The sequence below is a fragment of the Falco naumanni genome, chromosome 1 (genome assembly GCF_017639655.2).
Source record: "Falco naumanni isolate bFalNau1 chromosome 1, bFalNau1.pat, whole genome shotgun sequence".
NCBI lineage: Eukaryota > Metazoa > Chordata > Aves > Falconiformes > Falconidae > Falco > Falco naumanni.
This window is the reverse complement of record NC_054054.1, coordinates 6,667,842-6,687,301: the sequence shown is the minus strand read 5'-3', so window position 1 is coordinate 6,687,301 and position 19,460 is coordinate 6,667,842. Positions and strand designations below refer to the sequence as shown.

The following is a 19,460-nucleotide window of genomic DNA, read 5'->3' as shown; positions in this document are numbered from 1 at the left end:
GCTCCAGTGGCTGTTCAGCTCTCCACACCATAGCCAGACACCAGGAGGAGTGGGGCATGATCAGAGTGGACTGTGGTAGTAAAAGCAAACAAGCAGAGGAAACTTGCAGAGCCATTTACGTTCTTCAAGAAAGCTCAGGAAAAGATGATGCTCTTGGAAATTATCTCAGCTGTGTGGTACTGTATGGCTCACAGTAAAAATTAGAAATAGGAGAACGTGTGCAGCACGTTATCCACATATTGTCTGAAGCTTTAATGGCTTCTGGGTCCTGCCTGTGCCATGGTTAGCACAGCAGACAGTAAAACTATCATTCTTTTCAAAAACCAGGAACTCAAAGGTTTTGCCAGCATTAAAATATCAAAATTAAGTGCTAGAACGCTAACAATAAACCTAAGCAAAAAAACCTACAGATACATTTCACAAAAAAGAAATAATAAAAAAAAAGGATTAAAATTAAATAAAATGAATCTAAATGACTAATCAAAACTGATGCTGCAGGCAGTTTACCATGTTTTGTGGTAAATTAAACACATCATTATCCTGAAAATTGGAAAGCGATTTAACAAAAATGGAATTTTTGCTTCACTGAAATGTGTTGCTTTGCAACAAAGCGGATTTCACTTCCCCAGTCAAACACTCGGTGAATGAGTCCCAGGACTAGAAGTTGCATGTCTTATTACAGAGCATTAACTTTTTCACTCAAGTAAACAAGGCCTTTCTCACAGTAAAATGGCCAATCTTTCTAAATGCATTTAAATGCAGACAGTGTGCTGAGTTTTAAAAACAACTGCTGAGTTTTACGATAATTACAGTAAGTTCAAATTCAACTAGTTTGCGTTACACTTTGGATTTCTCGTGCACGTGAAGCTTGATTTGAAATGCGGATGACCTTAAATTAACTTATTTATCAAGAACACAAAAGGAAGTGCATAGGCGAAACGAGAAAAATAAGTAGTTCCTTTAAAAAGATTGCACCACAAATATTTGTCCTGGCTGGGTATGTGGTTTGTGTTTTGGTTTCCTCTTACTCAATTTTTCACTGCAGGTTTCCATACTAAGTCTTAAATAACTGAAGAGAAATGTTGGGATAGATCTGCAGTTGTGCAAGGACTATCTGACAAGAAAAAAAAAATATCTGTACTACATCAGATATTAGAAAACTCAGTATTTTCCCTCATCTCTCAGCCTAAACAAGCTGGGAGCAAACAGACCTAAATTTGGGAAGACGAGGCATCAAAAGTAAAAAATAATTAAAAAAAAAATATCACTAGAGAAGAGTCCAACCTTGTTCAAGCAATGATGTGTCCAGCCATGCTTAGGCTGATGCACATGCACAAAGACAAATACTTATGTGTGCTTTGACAGTGCAAAAGAAACCTTTGTCCCAAATAGTGATGTGAGATGGGATTTCTCATCAGGTGTTATCCATATGATTTTTAAATTCCTGACAACCGCATTCTACAAATTCACTAAGCTTTGCAGTTTCACAACATTGCAATACATTTAATGTTCTGTTGAGAAAGGATGGGACTTACTTGCACACACACACAGAGACACAATTTTAAGTCCTCTGGTGAGTATGCACATAACCTTATCCCTGTTCTTTTCCTCTGATCTGCTCATCAGAACAATTTACCTGCACCTGTTTACCCAGAGAGGAGAAAAAAAAAAAAAAAAAGCTGCAGCACTATTACTGAGCTGGACCTACTGGAACACAGATTCAGAGCGAGGACAAGACACGTGCAATAAAGCAAAAGCATAGTATATATTTAGCACAACTTCAAGCTGTTCCATGTAGCAATCTGTTCCTACACATACACACGCGCTTTATCATAAACTTATCACTTCTGCATCTGAAAAATGGTGGCTAGTATATTCCTCCAGTTTAGCATGTTCCCCCATTGCTGCTTTTGTTTGGCGAATTTCAAAACGTACGAAGGAAAGGCTGAAAGAGCCCTGCTCCACCGCCCACCACGTACACTGGATACAGGGCTGCTGACAAAAGCAGATGGCAGTCAGCGACTTGTGGCTGTCAGGTTTCGTTCTCCTTCCACGAAAGGCACAAGCACCAATCCCATGTGCCATAACCCCCTTGACACACGTTTATAACCTATTCATACCAAAGGTACAGGTCTTTGGGGATGGCGCTCAGAAACGACACACGCAGGTATTGCAAGATGGCTTGGCAGAACCGCTTTTTTTTTTTTTTTTTTTTTTTTTTTTCCAGAGCAAGAAGTGGCCTTCTTCCAACTATGTTTCAGAAAATGAATCTTTAAGGAAAATTTTTCACAGCTGAATATATGCTTACAGCAAAACCTGGCAAATGGCTGGGCATAAGGGTGCATCTCCCCGTGCCCGCGCAGGGAGCAGCGCTGGGAGGGTAGGCATGGCCGCGTGCGCTGCTAAAGCCTCTGGTGACCAGAGTAAGATTTAAAGACAGTGGAACTGCAACTTAAAAGAAAGGCAGAGACATTTAAAAAAATATTTTCTTAAACCCACCAAATTACTTCTCCTTGTTATAAGTTATTGCTGTAAACAGAAAAAATAGAGAAGCTGGCTCCTGCGGGGACTGCTGACTAAGGCGATTTTTGACTGCTTGTGACTCCTGAATATCCCACAGCGAAATTCCTGTAATGCATGATTTTGAATTATGCTCTAAAAACACCCTGTATAAATAGTGAAGATTAACCAGCAGGATAAGTGCTCAGACCATATGTGCATGTTTTACTTGTTTTATCCTTGCAATTAAGGCTTCCTGAAATTGTAGCTTTATATTTGAAGAATGAGCTAGTAGACTTTCAATTTATAAGGTGTAACGTTTAATTTAAAAAATGGTTTCAGATCACCAAGACTGGAAAAATCTCAGTATTTCTCAAAGTCTGAGAAATTGCACAGCATAATGACTACTCTAGTTATTTTGTTCTTCTGCAAAACAGATTACAGTCAGTGAACTCATTAGCACATTTGAAATAGAATTTCATATAAAAGTAACGTCAGCAGAAGGACAACAATTTTAAATTGATTTTCATTTAAAACTTCCAAACTAATCGTAGCAAGATGGATGAATGAAGAGACAGGAGTGTAACAGCTTGAAAAATAATAAACTGACAATTCTTTCTTCCTTGAAATTTTCTATTGCCTACTAAACCCTAGATATTAAGCATCATATCACCATATTCTAGCTTGTTTTCCAGTTTAAATAAATCTACCTGAACCTTTTCAAAGAGATATGCCCACTCTCTTCCCCACCCCACCCCCAAACTAACACCAAGAAATTATGAAATATTTTTTTTTATATATAGACGGGGGGAGGTCCCCAAAAAAGCCAGGACAACAGTGAAAGCTTAAAGATCCGACAGTCACCTTTTCATGCATTTGGATCAATACTGCGCAATGTTTTTCTGTACCATGCCAAATTTTAATAAAACCTGAATTTCTCTGGGATATTTTGTATGTTCATTTCCCACTTCTTCATCACCCCCTCTCTATACGGTCACAGTACACTCTTTACTGGTAACAGTGCTTAACTGACTCTGACATACATACGGCAAAGCTGTACTGAAACAGTGGTAGGGCTGAGAGGAGACGTCGGTCTTAAGACCATGCATGCGAGATGAGACTGAGGATGAGGACAATAACTGGTTTGTTTAACGAACCTCACACTAATTTCAGCAGGCCCCCGAAGTGCCTGCATCCCATGCATATTTGCTGCACGTTACAGTACGTGCTCATGAGTTTTCTGTGAACATGGGGATGACATTCAAGAAATTAAGATGATACAATCACACAGCTTGAGAAAACAATGCTATTTCAACGAAAGCAAGAAGGGACTTTCTCCCAACTGTGTGATGGAAATTTCCATCCCAACATGGGTGGAAATAAAGGAGAAAAAATGTCCCTACCAAGTAGATAACCCACCCGAAAGAGTGGTAAGAACTTGTTTGAACTATGTCTTCCATACAGTACAGTACGTAGTACAGTTGATCTCCACTTAACATAGATCAATACTTTTATCATTTATGACTGAGAATATTTAAAGGTCTAATCAGACAAATCTGTAATCCTTCATCAAAGACGACGCTAATTGCTTTTTATCAGATTAACCCTTTAAGAAGGAGCATAAATGAGCTTTGACAGTTCATGGCACACACAACCCTGGCAAAGCTGGTATTTGTAGCCCTTTATTTTTCTCCTTTGTTATTTTTACAGAATTCTTGTACGAAACTCTGGATGATGAGAAAGAACACTGAATTTCTGGATGTTCCTGTATACCTCATTAGTGATGAGGTAACTCGATAGAATAAGAAAGATCATCACCTATGCTCAGCCTTTTTAGGCACCATAAAATTATGTTCCTTAAAAGAGACAACAGTTCTCACCAATATTTACGACTAACCAAAAATTCTTAATAAACAATAATGTTTTTACCAATAGTCTGTATTTCTTTTACTTACGAGGAGTGCAAAGAGGCAAAAGATTTAGTTACTTAATAAAACTTGATATTTTCAACTATTAATTTCAAGAACATCTGTAGAGCAATTAAAACTTTTGGCTGTGTTACTACATCTTATCTTATGCTTTCCTAAAGAGGAGAATTACATTAATCAGTACAATTCTGCTTGTCCGTTACAAAAAAAACCCCACCAAACCAGCCAACAAAATAAATATAGAATTTGAAACCACACTGAGATAGAACCTATGAGGCTCTCCTCTAACATCACTTGGACCTGAACAACAACACTCTATTTTTGCTTGGATAGTCCGCAGGTTTTGACATTGCAAAGCAGAAACATGCATACACTGTGCTTGATGCCCCCCTCCCACATGAGCTGTGCCATAGCTGGCTCTCTTCCTACACCCAATTTTTGAATCTTCTTGCCTCTGTCTCTGTCAAGGTAAAATCTCTGAAGATCTGTTTCTGAAGAATACTACTTCTAAAGGCTATAGTTTAGTTATTGGTTGATTTTTATATATATATACACACACACATATATATAAATAACCAGCCACAAATTAGAGGACCTTACAGTATTTAAAATAATTTGCCTTCTTTTCCTTTTGTTGAATGCAGTGAAATAGAGAACAGCTCACCCAACAAACCTCGGCTAGAAGCAGTTCATCCCACCCTAAATAAACCCATCAATTACTCGCTGGATTCTCCACAATCCCAACAGAGAGCAGAAAGGGAATCACACAGTGGAAAAACGTTTGAATTGAGAGGCGTGCACTTAAATTGAGGACTTTTCTAAAAGTCGACAAGCACGCCTGAACTACATCTAATATATATTTCTAACTCTGCTTGCCTTGTCCAAATAAAATCCACCATCAGTTTGACTTGGTCTCAAAATTGGAGTTCTGTCCATTATTTTAACCCGACTGAAAAACTTCGGTTGTTTTCATAGATCTTTCAGCTTGCGCTGGCCAGCCTGAGCCCTGCATAGACATCTCTCCCGCTCCCCACCCCAGAGAACATATATGCCTGGATTTAGCCCAGAGGCTCTGGCTGAACTGTTTTGAAAAAAGTGATCTAATAACGAAGGTTTAACTCCAAATCGAAGATTAAATCCCTCAAACGGCATTCTGGGGCTGGGCTGCACATCCCACCGGGCAGTTATCTGAAGGGATGGGCTAAAGCCCTCATCCCCTTTAGGGGGTAAATATGTCACATCATATAGGTGTGGGTACACTCTCTTCCTTGACAATTACTCTTTAGGGGACATCAGAGTGACTTTGCCATAAACACACCTTCTAAATAGCTTTTTGAGCTTTTGTCTTCTAGAGAAAAATTGAAAAGTGCTAACTTTCCAGGCTCTGTGAAAGGGTGCGATCCTGCGATTAGCTTCCCACGGTTACAAAAAGCCAGTCTCAGCTCTCTTCTCTCCTGATTTTAGATGACGGTAAGACAAAACGAACACTATGAACGCACTGATGAGTCTGTCGCCATTTCAGTCCTCCCACTGTGCGATTTAGAAATAAATCAAAAGATCACGCAAAACTACTTAAATGATAGTTTCAGTACTGGTATTAAAAGAGCAAAAGTAAAAAAGTCGTAAAATAGGAAACCAGTAAAACTAGACTCAAGTAGACAACACCCACACAAGGACAAGTTTCCATAAGGGCAAGGAAATAAATGGAGCTGGGACAGAAACCAATATTAATTTTGAAACAGCTGTGGCACAAAATAAGACCATAGAAGAGAGAATCATTATGCAAACTGCTAAGCACCAAGGTAAGCAGACATCAGCTTCATTTCGCTCACTGAAGCCTGAAGCGATGTGTATATTTAGACACAGCACAGAAAGCATGCAAACCAGGACATTTCTAACTGAAATTTGCTTGCTTGTTTCGACAGCATCAAAATTTAAAGACAGCTGAGTTGGTTTTAAAAATACGACTAATTCTTTTCAGGCAACATCTTTTTCACACTGTAGATTGCCTGCTAAGTAGAACTGCGGTGTATGCTAAGAAAACAGGATGAGTATAAATGTCTTTAAGCCCAGTCACATAAACCTCACACAGTGTTAACCCTCAAGACTTTCTTATGATTACTGGAAAAGAGCGGTGCTTTACGCCAAACTGGGAAAAAATCTTAAAATGTGTAAAAAATAATTAAAAAAACCCCACAACAAAACAACTACATTGTCAGGTTTTATTTGATTTTAGGATTGAAGGGAACCAAAAACCTATCTCGGAAGAGAATTCCTGAGAAGGATATAACCTCTCTGCTTGGTTGCCCTCCTGCATTCTTGAAGAAAAGAATGCATAAGTCAAGGACCAACATTTTCTAAAGAGAAAACATATGGTTGTTTTTCATACAGGCCAGGGATGTATACAAAGAACAGTTAACTAAATATAATAATCAGTCCACTGACTCATTTCTTTCAGAACTATTTACCCAAATCGGTAAATAGATTATTATAAAAAAACAAAACAAAACAAACAAACAAACAAAAAAACTCCAACAAAACAAAACCCCACAGGAACACACTTCTCATTAGAAACATCACATTTTGATTTTGGTTTTATTGTGGCAACATGCCATTCTGAACAACTGAATCGAGAGATGGTGGTTGCAGTTTATTTAAACAGTAGTCCTGGGCCGCTAGCAGGCTTCCAGATGTGCTACTTGACATCCCTGCAACAAATAAATAAAAGGAGGAGGATTGTTGGAATGCTAACATTTGTCCAGAAAATTGCTCAAAGAGTTAAAGACAGGGATGATAAAAGCAGCTGCACCGGTTCTTGTCATGCTGCCAGAGCTGAATGTTTACCCAGTGCTGCATCCCCACCAGATAGGGTGGAAAAAAAAAAATTAAAAAAAATTAGAAAGTCTCTTTTCCCAACCATTTTGCCATGAAGAAAGGTATAGTGAAGCTAATGATTTATGTGGTAGAAACAGACCCATGAAGACACATTCAAATAGCTGCATGTAGGTTTCTTGGTGTTTATGTTAGCAGTCATTTTGGGGGAGCATCTGCAACCTAAACACTATCATGTTATTCCACAGCCCATCATTTTGCCTGTCATTGTATTTATAATTCACGCACTCTAGTCTTACAGCTTGTGCTGCAAGAGGGGCTCGAAATTGGGGTGGCTGAACTTTGGGCTTGAATTATATTTTATTCCTTGACCAAAGCCCCAGGTACACAGCTCTGGAAGATGCTGAATATTCCTGGCGATGGACGCTTTGTGTGTCTTAGTAAATCCCCACTGCCCAGAGTGGCAGCCCAGTGTGTGAGACCCAGCGGGAGTTAGAGCAGGGTGGAAGTGCAGAAGCGAGGGAAGAGTGATGATAAAACACGGCTGAAATCAAGAACCTCTGTGCAGACTGTCTTGTGGAAACTGGACATGAAGCAGGCTGCATGACCACAAATCTCTGAGCCCAATGACAGAAAAGGGTTTATCAGGCTTTTTCCTCCCCCAGCACAGGGAGAAGACTCTCTGCCGACCAAAGATCTACCCTGAGGACCAGGTGGAGGATTAGCAGGCGAGGCCAAGGAATAGTTGGGCTGGAGCCAGGACGATGCATACATCACAGCTGACTTCTCTGGGCCCGAGGGAAGCTTTTGCTTGGGAAAACATTTTTGCATCAACTGCCCGAATTTCCACCGCTGGTGCCTGTGGTTCCACCAGCCGTCCTCACCTGACCTGCCCAGCATGCTTATGAGCATCTCAACTCTTAATAACTCAATAGCTCCTATCACATGCCCAGGACTGAGATTGGGGGTCTGGAAACACACTTCCATCTCATGACAAGGTACCACACCCCATGCAGCCCTGCCAGCTCAGCGCCACGCGGGCTGCTGCTTCGCCGTGTCCTAATCCTTCCCCTGCCACAGACAGACTCAGCACATGTGCTGCCAATACATGCTATAAAACCCACGAGGTACTGAGGATGAAATAACCACCATTACCCAAAGCCACTGCCCCTTCTGAGGCCACAGATTGTTTTCAGTACTTTAAGCTGATACCTCTAGATAAAAATAATGAAAAATTAAAAATACTTCTTCCAACTTCTCTGTGCACAGGCTAGCATAACACTGTAAGAACCACAGTCACAAGTCGATGAACTGATAATAAACATAAGACAAGTAAGAAATCCTTGATTATGTATAGGGAGATCAGGAAGATGGCCAAAACCAAATCGGGAATCCATCAGTACTTCTATCTAAAGGTGCTTTTAAGTATGTGTTGTGTCTGCTTCCTTGAGAGAAAGGAAAGATTTGGCATACTCTTCTATATGAGCAGGGTATAGTCTTTAAATATTTTAAACCAGTCAGTGTAGCCTATTAAAACCGAGATGCAGATATGAAGGAAAATGGGAAGCAGGATGGACAGACAGAATTTTGCCCTTAATGTGCTACCCAGACGTTCCCAGAGTTAACTGCATCTGGATGTCTACCACGATTTTTATCTGTAAAAGAAAAACCCAAAAACCTAAATAAGATGCACCATATATGGCAAGACTGTTGCTCGGCCTGCTAAAGACAATCCAAAAGACTGTTTATTACAGCTAATAAAAGCCAAACTCAAAGTGCAAAGTATAATACCTTTGCCTTGATTTATTTTCAAAGATAATATGGATATGGATAATTTCAGACAAATCTGCTTTCTTCAGCATTTTGGCAAGCACTGCTTTCCTACAGAGTTTACTACCTGTGTTATGTGTGTGTTTCTGGTTGAATTCTCTCTACACAAAATCCTTCTTTCTAAGCATTATCAAAAAAATACAAAGACACTCTAAAGGAATAGTTTCATTAGACAAAGAACGGGACACATCTGTCAGAGTTTGTTTTACAAACATTTAGCAGTTGCTCAAGAACATAATATTGAAAACACTTTTCTCACCCGTATCAAGACTGTGTCATTGCCATCTTTCTGCTAGTAGGAACAGAACTACCCAATTTAATGATGCAGGCACTGACTAGCAAAGGTCACTGTTACCATCTGGATATCCATCATACACCCATACTGGTAGCTTTTGTAATATTTTGTAATATTTTCAAAAAATATTTCATTTTTAAAAAATATATTCTTCTTCTGATACACTGCAACTCTTTTAGCAAAGCTTCCTCCCACACATTATTTTTCTAACTCAGCTGCCAAATGTCTATAGAAGTACATGTGCGTTCTATGTATGATAATGTAATTTATAGTAATACAAAATTTGAGATGCAGCTCAACAGAAATCCCAGCATCTGTAACTTGGTCCCTTTGTTCCACATCATTGTGACAAACATGGCTTTTTAAGACATCTCCAATGAATTGTATGCCAGTGTTCTTTACCATCTAGACTGCTTAAACTCAGTTTGACTAATTAAAACGTAACAGGGATCCCCTAGAATTTCTTAAGTTTGTAATGTATTTAATTTAATTTAATTTAAGTATCTACCATGACTGTGGTCCACATCCTGCTTCCATGAAATCAAGGAAAGTTCTAGCACTGACTTCTACTGAAGCTGGACACTTTCCTGTGATGTTTTAAGTTTTGATAAATCATGACTAACTTAGTTTTACATGTATTCTCTGATGGCATAAATTTAGACAAGTCTAATCAGAAGATGTTATCTAACATTATTCATCAGGGTGGCTGAAAACTGTACCAAATCACACTAACTGTGGATTAGTCAGACTGTAAACTTAAACACGGTAGAACAGCCAAATCTAGCTTAAAGTTACTACTGAACATCTGCTTCTGAGCACTTTTGCTAGTACCTTTTAACACTGATAGGAGGGAATAATAACTTGTGAGTTAGCTTTATAAGAACACAGCAAATTAAAAACCCCAACAGCTTCAAACAGTGTTTAATCAGCATCGTATCTACATGTTTAAACACAGGAACTAATAAAACACGCTGCTGCTCTTCTCAGCCCCTTAACAACAATAGCCCCATGCACACCCCTGGATTATCTGAAACTCAGGAATTTCCCAACAAATAAATATTTTCTTTTGGTATGGTTGGGTAAATCTCCTGGATTTTGTATTTTTTAGGGACCAGAGTCTAGACAAAGATTGTGCTCTTGTCAAACTCTCGGAATAATGTGTAAACATTATGCTAGGTATGGGGTACAACTGACCTCTTGCTCCCCTCCTTCTTCCAAGAAGGACAATAATTCTTGGTTGCATGACAGCCCTCCTCAGTTCAGTCTCTGGGTATTTTGTCTGTAGAGCTAATAAGTTCTGTACAGTCCTAACTGACTTCTGCCAACTTGGACTGGCAGAGTAAACAGACATGAAGGATCCGCTTTCCCTTACAAATCCAGCCTCAGCTTCTGAAGGAACATAAGGACATTCAAGCCCAAGCAAGTCCAAGTCATAAGTGAGCACTTTGTGGCTATAGAGTAATGGAAAGCCAGTGGAAAAAATACAAAGCATACAGTATCGCTAGCCAAAGTACAAGACAAATGATACATCAAATCCTAAAATTGTTTCGCAGCTTCAGCTGTGCTCAGACTGTGAAATACCTGAGCGCTGCCGCAATAGGAAAATATAAGTCATAGATACTGTCACTGACACGAGATACTGCACACAATACAGCAGAAAACAAAATTGTATCCACTTGTCAACAAGTTGGGTTTGCTTCTATTTTTATTATCAGAAAGTAAGAACAAGTTCTGCAGTAAATTAAATCCATCAGACTGTAGGGGACCGGAGATCGGTCCAGAATGATGCAGATGTCTCCGTTACTAATATTCATACCAAAATCTGAAACCAAAATTTTGTGCTCGGACACCTCAAGTGAAAGTGTAATTAATCTTCATAACAAGAATTCACGTCCTGTTTAAAACTGAGGGAAGCTGGAATACATTTGGGATTCTGGAGTAAGCATACGACTGGATGCTGAGCAAAGCAGAAAATTAAAACGTTGAAAAGTAAGATTTCAGTAAGATTGACTTAGTAGTCCACAGCTGCTTTCTGGCCATTGAGTGGACCTGTCTGCACATTTCTGATGATAACATTATATTGGGTTTTATTGCCATTTATATTGGTTTTTATTGCCATGCATGAAGCTTTTATGACCTAGGTAGGACCACTTACTACTGCAGGGCAAAAATCAATCTGCCTAGATCTGTAGCGAGTCCTAGTAATACTAGATAACTAGTCATAAGGATAAATCCTGATTTCCAGAAACCAAACTCTCCCTGACATCAGGTAAACCCAGCTCTCCCCTCAGAGATCAAAACCAAAACTAGGGTGCCAATCTCTGTCTACTAAAGTTTCAGACCATCATGAAAATACTTTTCTATCCAGAATGCAATGTTTTCAAGTGACGAGATTTCCCCAGAAGAGATCACCTATCTGCTTTACCTGCATCAGCAGCAGTGATCAGCAGCACGTACTGCTCCTTCGTCTCCCGGTCCAGGCTCTGCACCAAGCGCAGCTCCCCGCTGGCCGAGAGAGTAAAGGCTCCTTCTTCATTTCCAGCCACCAGCACGTAAGTAAGCTTGCTGTTTAGGCCCTGATCATCATCCCTTGCCACAACCTAGAAAAGCAGTGCAAACAGGTGGGAACAAATACCAAGAACCGAGGAGTGCAAGGGTCTGCAAAATTTCATTGGGATAGAGGAAATATTCTCTAAGAAAATAAACCAAACGAACAGATCGAATTAATCCAAATGCTAGTATAAATTAGCTGTAGTTGTAAAAATTACTTAACACTGATGATGGACTTAAATCATAGCTGGAAAATATTAAATAGTTGAATACTTATTTTTCTTAAGTATGAATACAGTAATGAGCGTGTTGGGGCTCAGTGAAGACCACAGATGATCTGGTATAGCCTGAGCTCCGTATCAAAGAAGGCATTGCATGTCCTGCCGGCTGAATCCATTTAGTGCTCTTTCAGTGCTTGGCACAGAGCCTCATCCCATGTAGGCAATGATCAGACTGATAGATTTGTTGCCTGAAAGTTGAGACTGAGATGAGAGATACAGCAAACTCTTAAAGTCCCAGCGTAGGAAGATAGGTAGGGAAGACACAAACAATCCTCCACAGCATAACGTAAACTTTTGGTTAAAAAAAAAAAAAAACAAACAACAAAAAAACCCCAAAAAACAAAACACCCCACCCCACAAAAGTTAAAACAAGCCAACAACCAGTGGATGTTAGATTACAGCCAAGAGGCAAATTTTCAATTGTTAATTTTGGAGGAAAGACACTATATTATACCTTCACATCATCCACTGAGGCACGCTTATAATGTTAGGAGGAGATATGTATTTATCTGCTGAATGTTCTCACCTGAAGAATAACTTTTGGGAGCGTCTCTAAATTCTCAGGGACGTTCACAGAGTAGGGAGAAAGTTCAAACGTGGGGATATAATCATTGACATCCTTCAGAATAATACTGACTGTCGTGGTGTCCGTCCTGGGGCTGCTCCCGCGGTCAGCTGACTGAACAGTCAGTGTATAGGAGGGCTTTTTCTCTCTGTCCAAAGGCTTGGCAACCGTTATCACCCCTGTCACAGAATCTATCCGAAACTCATTACTGGCATCTCCGCTCACAATGGCATAGCGGACCTGCCCGTTTGTACCTTCGTCTCCATCTGTAGCAAACACATGGATTAAATCCGTCCCCGTCAGAGTATCTTCCCGCACCTCGACTTTATAAAGCTTTTGGGCGAAAAGTGGGTTATTGTCATTAATGTCCAGGACTATAACCACCACATCCGTCGACGAGGAAAGGGATGGCTGGCCCTTGTCGGTGGCTACCACAGTCAAGGTGTAGTTGGACACGGCTTCTCTGTCGAGCTCCCCAGTAAGCCTCACTTCACCGTCAATAGTGCCGATGCTGAACTTGTTTCCCAGAGGCCGGAGCAGACTGTATTCAATGTAGCTGTTCGGACCGCTGTCGGGATCGGTCGCCTGCGCTTTGAACACGATCGTATCTATTGGTGTGTTTTCTGGGACGTAGGTCAGCTTCGGGGAGATAAAGCTGGGAGGGCTGTCGTTCACGTCCAGCAGAATAATTGAAACTTGGGCAGTGCTTGTGTACCTGGAGGCAGGGAGAGGGGCCATATCATGGACCTGCACGACGAGGCTGTAGAAAGACTGGCTTTCCCGGTCCAAAGGCTGCCTGATGCTCAGCACCCCGCTGTCATCAATGCCGAACTGCCCCGCGCTGTCCCCGGACGCGATGCTGAAGGACAGCTGCGAGTTGGAGCCTGGGGGGGTGGGGGGAGAAGAAAGGTAGAGAACATGACTTCATCCCACTGACCTAAATATAAATATTTCTGGCCTCATTTCCTATGGAAATGAGGACTGTGTGATCGTGCTGCCCATTCAGCCTCCTCATCACCTTTTTTGAATCCATCAGTCAATTTCAGACAAGTTTCACAGCGGAGCAGAAGCCTTTGAAATTATTATTTTCTGACAAGAGTTGAAGAGCAAGAGAGAGAAGGATGTCAGTTGAAGTGGCTGCAGAGGGAATGGCTGGCAGAGCTCCTCTCTGCATTTCATTCAGCAGGAGCTGCACGGTGACAACACGTGCAATTTTTTCCCATCTGCAATGTTAGGGATAAAGGTTTTGGGGGATTTTCCTTCAGAAATGAAGACTTGAGTTCTGCTGCTCACTGAACAGCTGTTTTCCTCTGTTCTCCCCAGTTCAACTAACCAACATTATTATTAATGTAATTATTTCCTGAATTCTGCCACATAATTAAAAAAAGCCACAAGAAGAAACTCCCAAGCCTAGCCGGAGCAAGCCAAGAGTGAATACTGGGGAGAGGTATGCTTCCCATATACGGCATGGTATTCCAAAATATCAGATGAACAGCCATCATCTTATGATTGAAACATAACTAGCAATTACGGTCAAGGGAGAGATTCATAATTCTGGTAAGGGAAACGTATTCTGAATCTTGACAAGGCTGTGAAATGGCCTTAAATACGCCATAACAGGAGACAAACGTATGCTGCCACTTCAACTCCAGAGCTCACACTAAACAACTAAGTCTCGGGAACACCTGACTGAAATGAGTCTTCTCTTGTATATAACTATATCTGTATCAATCTTACTCCTTCTCCTATTTTAATTAATTCTGAAAAGTTTTGCTTTCTTGTTTTGGGTCATAAAGACTGTGATCTAGGGTCACTAGATTAACAGACCGTTCGCTACTAATAAACCCCTCAAACCTGCTTTTTCACGCAAAGAAACCAAGCTAAGTACCCGACTACTTTGCTGTGCGTTTTGTCATTTTTACTCAGAAGCTCTTTTCTGTCTGAATTGCTCTGATAATAAAATTATTCCTGCGTTAGATTTATTAATCTCTGCTGCTGATTATGCTCAGACTTGGGAACTCTGGTCTTACTTGTCTTTCGCCCAGCAGTTCCTCTAATTGGCATCTTTCCCTCTCTCCTTTTATAGGAACTTAATTATAAAATAAATAGAACCAAACATGAAAGACAAAACATTTTAATGCAATTAAAGAAATTAATACATTATATGCCAGATATTGGTGTTTCTACATTACTTTAATCAAGTGAAGCACTTTGAAAGTCTAATGCTAGTCTATTTTTGTTCAAATGTATTTTCAAATGACTAATTATATGGATGAAAGTCTTCTAATTTCAGTAAAGTACTTTCTGTCAATTCAAGATTTTTGTCAATTGACTTTGGAGATGGGTAGGAAATAGATTTTACAGAAGAAAATTACTTTAAAAATACTCTTTTCCCCGCTCCCCAGTGTTTTGTATGGAGGTGGTGGTCCTATAAAATGTGCTGCTCGTTCTTCTTTATCTCACCTCCATATACCTTCTCATTCCTTGTCCTGTATTCTCCTAGGTTTTGGTGCTGCTAATGCTTATATAGACTAAACCGTGAAGCAGAAGAGTTGACTAAGTATCAGTGGAGCCAGGATTGCCAGACAATGAACTATTCTTTTTCAGACACAGCATGCCAAGCTGGCATTGTGCATCTCATCCATTCCCTCTCCCCAGGTTTGGAGCTGAGCATTGGCTTTATTTAATCTGAGGGCCAACCTGATAAAACTCTATGAAGCCACCAATTTAATGATGATTTTTATAGGTGGTTTTTTCCATTTTTATGTATTTATTAATGAGACACCACCACCCCACCCAAATCATCTTACTCCCATCTTCCTTCAGAAGTATGTGCTTTGCCCTGAGATTTTCCCTGTTACTTGACGTGGAAAATATTCAAATCTGAATCTCAAAATGAATACGTTTAAGGAAACTGAGTTCTTTATTGCTTTGTAAATAGACAAGAGCCGTAGCTGATGTTTACTATACATCTGTATAGGAAACTGTCAAAGCTGAGATAAACAGCTACGGTTTCCCAAGGGGTGTGTTGAACAAGAAAATGACAATGGGAGCAGTTTCACTATCACTATGTTTTTGTCTTTTATCAGTGTTTATCCTAAAAGAGGAGGTATATCCTCATTATAAAACAATGTCCTTTCAGAGCTCCTTCAAACTATGGGATCATATAACATAAATAATCAATGAAATTGTATTTGTGCGCATTGAGTGTGTTATCTGTGCAGAGGAGGATAGTACTAGCCATTTCTGTACTCTAGATAAATATAAGACAGCACAGGAGAACAAGTTTGGGCTTGAAACAGAAACACCAATAGATCATAACATTTGCTGAAGTTACAGTCCTGTGGGGGAACTCAACCTGGCACGCTCTTGGAATGAAATTTCTGCCCCATTAATTTTAAATCCAGCCTGATAGAAAAGTAAGTGTGCCAGAAAATAAAAAGGCAAGATATCTGACTTGTCATTGCATTGCTCCTCAAATACCCATTTGCTTCCTTGATAATTGAGTGCATGATGAATGTAAAACGATACGTCAGTGCTATGATATAGTTCAAGTCTGCTGCGTGCAGATGGAAATTAATGTATGAGGTGCAAGCGAAAAGGAAAACAGACCCATTATGGTTAAGCGAAATTAACTTCCAAAAATATTTGAAACCAAGCATTGCACCCCTAATAGGAACACCAGAAATAAAAGGGAAGAGAGATTAGACACAAACTCATTTATCTACAGGTCTGAAGGAGCAATCCCTTCCCTGGACAGGCATAATGCAAGCACAAGTTCCTCCTCCAACTTACAGTTAGTCTACTTAAAATCAAAGCTTTAACAAGAGTGGTGAGGAAGGGAGATCCATGCAAGAATAGCCAGTGCCACCAAGTTATAATTTCTGACCTGTTGGCTTATCTTATGGAATGTCATCTCACTCACTTTCTCAGTTAGATCTCAAAACTACTTGAACAATTTTTACCATGGAAAGTTCTATCCAACAGCACAAAAATTACATTCCCACAAAAATGTTTGAGTTCAACAACTCGGCACTTCCTGAGGAAAAACTGTTCTACAGAATAATCTTAATCAGTTCAGTCACTTTAGGTGCAGAAACTGGGATTCCTCAAAGCATGTAGGTGCTTTGTGCTTGAAGCACACATTTCAGTTTTAGAAATTTCTATGGGCTTTGCTGAGCTAGTGTCAAGTTGAGAGGAGACAAGGTTGCCTAACATGTCACAAAAATAACCTTCACCTGTAAAGTCACTACGAGCGTTACAAATAATTTTGTATTAAGTCACACTGACTAATGTCTGTGGACACCTAAGAAAATGCAATATGCTATGGAGTCACTTTTATGTATTTTACAGCCATATTCTATAATTAATCTTGCTTGGATATCAACTGTATGGCAAAACAGTTAAGCAAGCTATAAAGATTGTATCTTTTACACTCCAACGCATTAACACCTTCTAGATGCCATAAATAACCCGAAGATTAAAGCTTATTTTAATGAGAAATTTTCCGATGATCTCTGCTAATCATTTTTTACATCTACTATCAATACCCTGTAGACCGCAATTCTCTTCATGATACACTATAAAAGTTACAGTACATTTGAGACTATTGCAGATGACGTCTCATATTGTGAAAACCTTATCTAGAAAATATAATAAACTTTAAGAAAAAAAAAAAAAACCCAAAAAAACAATCTGCAAGAACATTTAAGTCTAATTTCAATGTGCAAAAAAATGCCAGGGGAGAAACCATGGTGTTCAACTGCTGTAACATTCTCTAGGTAAACTACAGCTCCACAACTCATTTCCACAACAGAAGTTAAAAGCAGTATTTGACTATATTTTTGATTTATCAAAAATAAAAACAAGGAACAAGCCACCCACTTAAACCTAATGTGAAATATGAGAAAAATAAGTTTATTTACACAACATGCAGTGAATTTAAGCATATGATGGCACCCTAAGAATACTCTTAATTTGCCCTTTCTACTAGGTCTTCTAATGTGTCACTAAGGTGAAATACATATTTATCATCAGAGATGCAGAATATGAGGGAACACCTACCATCATCTGCATCAGTGACACTGCAGTTGAGAATAGCGGATCCTGGAGACAGGTTCTCCATCACAGAAGTGCTATATGAGGTCATGCTGAACACTGGTGGGTTATCGTTGATGTCCAATATATTGAAGTACACTCTGATGGTAGTAAATTGGCCTCCCCCATCTTCTGCACGGACGGTGAGAATGTAATACTGCTGTGCTTCGTAGTCCAGTGCACGAGTCAGGTTGAAGACTCCAGTAACGGGGTTCAGGAAGAAGATACCTTCTTCATCATCTTCACTTACGCTGTATGTGATTTCCCCGTTGACACCAGAGTCGTCATCAGTGGCGAGAATGGCTGCCACTAAGGAACCTGCACAGAAACAGGACAGCAAAATCAAGTACTGGCAACAGGCAGCTCACTGGTGTGGTCAGACCCAGCTCATCATCAAGCTGCTCTGTAGAAGAAGAGGTATCCTTCGGTAAAAATTCAAGCCTGGGTGTTGTATGACTCAATACCGTGATAGGTTTTTCAAAGCTGAAAGGAACAGTATTCAGTATGATGTTTCTTTTAAAGGACTACTAAAAAAAAAAAAAAAACAAAAAAAACCAAACAGAAATGGTCAGGAATATTTGGCTTTATCTTAACAGGTCCAGATTAGATATCAACTGGGGCAAAAATACCTTTTCTCCTCCTAGGTATTTTCTTTCCATGACTCAAAGAACCCCCCTTCCTCCCCACAGACAAATACGAGTTCTGAAACCTTCTGGGTATTTCTTTCTGAATGCAGAAACCAAAATGTCAGTACAAACCAAATATCCCAGCTCTACTTTTTGAAAAAGTGCCTTCACAGGGTAACTGCGGTTAGAAAACCAGAAACCTTATAGGGGTCCGTTCCTCACTGTTTTCTGAAATTCAACTCTTTGTGAATCTGTGCCATTGTTTTCATTTCTGCATAGCTGCGTTTGCATGGCTGACCTATCTCAACTAAAGTTTGGAAATGAAGTGTCACTTTTTAGTATTTATAACATTAATTATAATTAAGACCAGGTAATTTCCAAGAAAATTAATCATTTAATTTCATTTTCATGGAACCAGATGAATTACAAGTGCTGCGGCACAGCTAACTATTTTTGAGCAACGTGACAACAAAAACTGCTTATCATCAAAACGGAGAGAAGTGCTACAACTTTAATCCAGCTCAATCTGCTGGTATCTTTTACATCCATTTGATTAGCTCATGCTTTAGCATTTCTGATTGTGCATTAATTGGTGAAGGGTTGTGTGTTAATTGGTGAAGGGGGCCGTCCTGAAGCTGGATGGGATCATCAGCCCTCCAGCCAGTTTGCAGTACGGCAGGGTCAGGGGAGGTCAGCGGAGCGCCTCGCTGAGGGTTCGGGGAAGGTACCACTCCCCATCACAGCGGCCAGACTGCAAGGGGAACAGGGATAACCCTCTGGGATAGAGAGCGAAGCCCCAAAGGGGAAAGCCGGCAGCACCTCCCCTCTGGATGAGCCTGCCCGCTGCTCTGGGACCGTGTAGAGGGTATAAGGCACAAGCGTACTCCCACAAATGATTAAAGAAAGGAGCCTCATCTTAACGTGGAGGTAATCACGCTCACTGTTTCCAGCGTTATT

General features: G+C 40.1%; 1 protein-coding gene across 1 annotated transcript in view; it reads right to left on the bottom strand.

Annotated features, from left to right (window-relative positions):
* FAT4 (FAT atypical cadherin 4) overlaps positions 1-19,460 on the bottom strand; it is a 150,858-nt gene that overhangs the window by 46,820 nt on the left and 84,578 nt on the right. Inside the window, exons 4-6 of the mRNA XM_040612771.1 lie at positions 17,845-18,195; positions 12,742-13,664; positions 11,810-11,984 (exon numbers count right to left, since the gene is read on the bottom strand). Coding sequence (XP_040468705.1) covers positions 11,810-11,984; positions 12,742-13,664; positions 17,845-18,195 — 1,449 coding nt within the window. The remainder of the gene's footprint in view (positions 1-11,809; positions 11,985-12,741; positions 13,665-17,844; positions 18,196-19,460) is intronic.